We start from the raw sequence: 4,766 nt of genomic DNA on the forward strand, positions 1-4,766 counted from the left end.
CCCAGTCGGCATCGATGGCACAAACGTTCCGAAGAAATGGCTTGGACGTCTCTACAAACTCGTGGTAAACTATCCATGGTGGCAACAGGCCCTCCTTCAGAGTCATCTTGGAAGCAGTGGGGTGAATGGACCTGCACAGTCCTCCGACTGTCATTTCATCACAAACAAAGATGGTTCGACAGGGCGAGACCCACGTGGAAATCCTATCCTGGATGCATATTAACACACAACTGCTACCTGCACTTCGATCCATTGATGCCTGTTGTGGACAAGTATGCTCCAAAATTGAGCTGGTCAGCAATGGTTCACCAATCAACGTGAGGTTGGCTGCGAAACAGTGAGTTGTCCTTGCCAATGAGAGCGGTTTGGCAGAATTCACAAATCACTCGCAAGCCATGACATGCCCGGATCCAGAGCGATACAAAGAGTCAAAGGAAGGGAGCAGGGACGCACGCAGCAGAAGCATTGGTGTTCAGCGTGTGGTATCCATTGTGCATACGCATCCGGTTGGCAACACGATTTGCAAAACCAACCGCAAGTGCATGTCGCAACGCCGTGATGGCGTCCTTGGCGCGAGGGCCTGCCACGATCCCCTGCCTTGCCGAGGAGGAGCTGCCTGCAGGGTTGTCGTGTCCAGTACTGCGCCCCTCGAAGCTTGAACGGCTAGCATGCCTGTCAAACGCCTTGTCATCATTGACGATTGCATCACCATCACGACCGGGTGCGGAGCGCTTTCGGTTGCCGCTGCGATCCTGGTTGTGATCATCATCTCTGCCGCGCCCTTTTCTCTCGACGCTTGCGCTCCGGCCTCGTTTGTGTGCACGCGCGCCATCGTCCGGGGGTGAACATCCGTTGTGCCGGCGACTTGGGGAAGTTCCCCCACTGGACGCATCTCGTCGCCTGCCAGGCGCGTCTCCCAGCGCTTCGCGAGTAGAACCATCCCGAGTCTTTGCTGCATCTCTTGAACGCGGGGGTGCGTCATGTCCTGCTGCACCAGTGCCTCTGTGCCTCTGGCGGCTGCCCACCGCCGGCATGATCTTCGTGTCAACAACGTGACTCAGCTGTGAGTAGACCTTCTCAGCAAACGCGAACCCGCGGCCGTTCACGCGCAGCTGCTCCAACTTGTGCCGGTCCTTCGGGCTATCGCGCAAGCACTCCCAAAGACGCAGGAGGAATACATGGTCCCCAAATCCGTCGCGCTGGAGCTCTAGCTGCATATGAACTCACACGAGCATCAGCGTTGCCATCACTGCATGGGGACAACATACAAATGGATGACGTGATGACTGCTGCACCTTGCTGCGCCACAGGTGGTTGCTCAGTTTGCCTCAGAATTATGACAGTCGAAGCACATTGCTATCGAGCTTTTCAATGCCAGGCCTGTTGCGTACAAGCCACACCAGCATGGTCCACACTTGGGCACGAGCCCTTGTGGATGTGACAGTTTTGTGAAGGTACTGTTGAGAAACAGCTATCGTCCGATAGTTGAAGTATTGTCCACGACTGAGTGATGCTAGGCCTGAACACATATGTATCACGGCATGTGAACAGAGGCTTCACCTTTGTTGTGACGACAAACCTATACTAGCCGCGGTGCATGTATGGGTCGCTAGTCACACATTGATTCCAAAAGGTACATCATGATGGGCCCAGGTGACGCGCCTGCAGCCAATTGCAACATCATCAGCAGGACAAGAAAAGGAAGAACGCACGTGAACTCGTTTGTGCTCCTCGGCACGGGCCATTTCGCGGGCATCTCGCAGGTTTAGAGGTGCCTCATTCGTGAAGAGGTTTTCGACGGAGAGCAGAGAAGAGACGGCCAGCATCTCGGGCAGGCAGCCCTGCTGGACTGCTGCCAAGAGCGCACGAGACAACGACGGATCCAGCGGCATTTGCACCATAAGTTTGCCAATTTGCGTGATGCACCCACCTGCAGCTCAAGGCGCCTGTCAATAAGCCATCCCACCTGGGCAGCGAACACACAGTCCATTTCCTTGAAAGTTAGGAGGCACTTCCAACCACGGAAAGCCCTTCTCGCTACTCTCTGCAACCGGCAACAGCAAAGCTCGCCCACAACGTGCAACAACATAGTCCTTGGCTCAACCCCTCCTCGACAAGCATAAGCATAGCACAGATCAGGGAGCCTCCGGGAAGGTACGATAGAGACACAAACACCAAGCTTGAGGGGTGTCATACCAGAGTCCAGTGCATCAAGGATGTAGAGCTGACGCAGCGCCTCTTCCAATGAGACGCTTGCTGGGGGGTCAACAAAGTCAAACGACAGAACATCAATGCTCAAAGGCAAGCTCTTAAGGTGGAGAACAGTGCCAAGCAAGGAGGTGCGCTGAATCTCGGGGGCTGTGGTGTCTGGCATCTCGACATCGAAGTAGGATTGCGTGTAGAGACGGTAGCATTTGCCCGGCTGCGTCCGGCCTGCCCGACCTGCACGCTGCGTGGCTTGCACGCGGCTGATTGGCTGCACGGCCAAGCGCTCCATGCCTGCATAGCAACAACTTATCATCGGGACTGCTGCGAGAGCCCTGCCACGTTGTTGAGATAAAATTCATGGTGGAAAGGCAAGTGATAGAAAGGGTAGCATGTGCTGACAGCCAGAGCTGAGCGGTGAGGTCACCAAAAGATGTATAAAGCATCAGAAGTGGTTGGACAGATGACATTAACAGATTCCTGTTAGCGCAAAGCATTGAAGTTCAATTTAAACACAAGCCAACCTTGTGAGGATGATGCGTCCTCCAGACACCAAATGTACTCTTAGATAACAGTGCAGATCCATTGATTTTGAACATGATGGAGTCATGCAGCACCTGTCTGCAAAGGGCACAAGAGCTCCCATCTTGCAAAGCATTGAATGGATGCCTACCTGTCTTCGGATCATACTGCTTCTCCTTGCACATCCCAGGGTCAACAACGTACACCACACCATCGACGGTGATGGAGGTCTCTGCGATGTTGGTGGCAACGATGCATCGGCGACAGTTAGGCATGGGCGGAGCGAAGACGCGCGACTGCATCTCCATGGGCAATGCAGCATAGAGCGGCAACACTATGAGGTCCATGCACTCTTCAGGAATATTGGCAACCTGCATAGTACGAATGGGTTTATGTAACACCAGCTGATCAGCTAAGCAGTAGCTTGAGATAATTACCTTGAGGCAAGCCATGCGAATTCCGCCATAAGGGCAAGCATGCAATCCGAGCACACACGCTAGAAGGGCAAGCAGGGCCCTGGAAGGGCATGCAGGGCACGCATCACTGATGAGTCACGGGATGAGCAATCGCAAACACTTCATAAACTAGAGTATCCCAGTACAAGCACATATACATTAGCCACCTTCATTCGGTACGTGAAACTGTGCGCGGTGACCCATTCATTTCATCATGCCAGTGTTCATACGCTAAAACGTACGTCAGGATCGCGACTGCAGTGGTACCGCTTGAAACAACACTGCCCGTGTGGCCCCCTCGCAAATGCCTGCGTATGAGGTGAAATTTCTGGTCGCAACCAATGTAGTCACGCATGGTAAGTGTCATAACAGAGCTAACATCTCCAATACTGGATTGAGTTGCGTCTCGGCATTGGGCTGGAGCATTTCCAGGCAGCCCTGCCCCGCTGTGCAATGGACGGACGTACACAACGAAAGCTCATAAATGATGTGCACAGAAGGAGCTGCAGCCCGATGTACACGCAAGACATACCTCTTCAGATATCTGCCGAACTGCCTTGAGGATTTCAGCCTGGCCCGCAAAGAACACCAAGATATCTCCGGCGGGCTGATGCACATGGATGTCGACAACGGCCATCACAGCAGCGCTCTGGTAGTCCTTGGTGTGGTTCTCCTGCGCATGGATCACCTGTACTGGGAACTGCCGCCCCGGGACGTTCAGCACCGGGCAGCCATCGAAATACAGCGACAAGCGCTGAGCATCGAGCGTGGCAGACATCACCACCACTTTGAACCCGTCCCCCCGCCGCTCCGCAATCTGCTTCAGAAGTGCAAAAAGGATGTCGGTGTTGAGTGAGCGCTCGTGCGCCTCATCGAGCACGACCACAGAGTACTTGCTCAGCTCGGAATCATCCAGCAGCTCCCGCAGCAGGGTGCCATCCGTGACGTACTTGATACGAGTGCGACTGCTGCTGCACTCGTCAAAGCGGACCACGTAGCCGACTTCGTCCCCCACGCGGTTGCCGCGCTCTTCAGCTACGCGACGAGCTACGGTGATCGCGGCCACGCGGCGGGGTTGAGTTACCGCGATTGCATCGGTGCCAGCCAACCCCGCGTCCAGCAGCATTTGCGGCAGCTGCGTCGTCTTACCGGAGCCCGTTTCTCCGATGATGATGCTGATGGCCGCTTTCCTGATGATCTTCAACACCTCGTCGGCGTGCTCCCGAATGGGAAGCGTCATCGGATCAATGCCCATGGTTTGGTTTGTTGTACTCACGCATCAAGAGTTACGCAATCGTTGTGGACGTGCGTCTTGTGCATGGCTCCAATCACCGAAGCCTACCAATGGCATGCGTTTGTCGGGCTAGGGTCCGTAACGCGGCCAGAGGCGCCATGCAGTCAGGTGAGGAGTGAGGCGTTCAGCGCCTGAATGGGCAGCAATTGAGCGCTGGGCAAGTTGAGTGGTTGGCTTGGGTGGAAGAAAGACAGAAGATGCAGAAGGGAGGTGGGGAGAGATTGGTGTTGGACTGGAAGATGCAGTTGATGAGTTTGATCTGGGTGCTATGCAGTAAGGAAGCTATACGT

General features: G+C 54.7%; 1 protein-coding gene across 1 annotated transcript; it reads right to left on the reverse strand.

Moving 5' to 3' along the window:
- Positions 1–428: 428 nt before the first annotated feature.
- Positions 429–4,437, reverse strand: LOC149810001 (putative pre-mRNA-splicing factor ATP-dependent RNA helicase DEAH4). Its single transcript, XM_089994482.1, has 6 exons — positions 3,715–4,437; positions 2,879–3,098; positions 2,197–2,499; positions 1,709–1,930; positions 1,353–1,519; positions 429–1,211 (listed from the first exon to the last, which is right to left on the reverse strand). Exons 1-6 carry the CDS (start codon positions 4,435–4,437, stop codon positions 429–431), a joined length of 2,418 nt encoding a protein of 805 aa, XP_089850608.1.
- Positions 4,438–4,766: the final 329 nt, after the last annotated feature.

This window comes from Nuphar pumila, unplaced genomic scaffold (genome assembly GCF_984573655.1).
Source record: "Nuphar pumila unplaced genomic scaffold, dmNupPumi1.hap1.1 HAP1_SCAFFOLD_595, whole genome shotgun sequence".
NCBI lineage: Eukaryota > Viridiplantae > Streptophyta > Magnoliopsida > Nymphaeales > Nymphaeaceae > Nuphar > Nuphar pumila.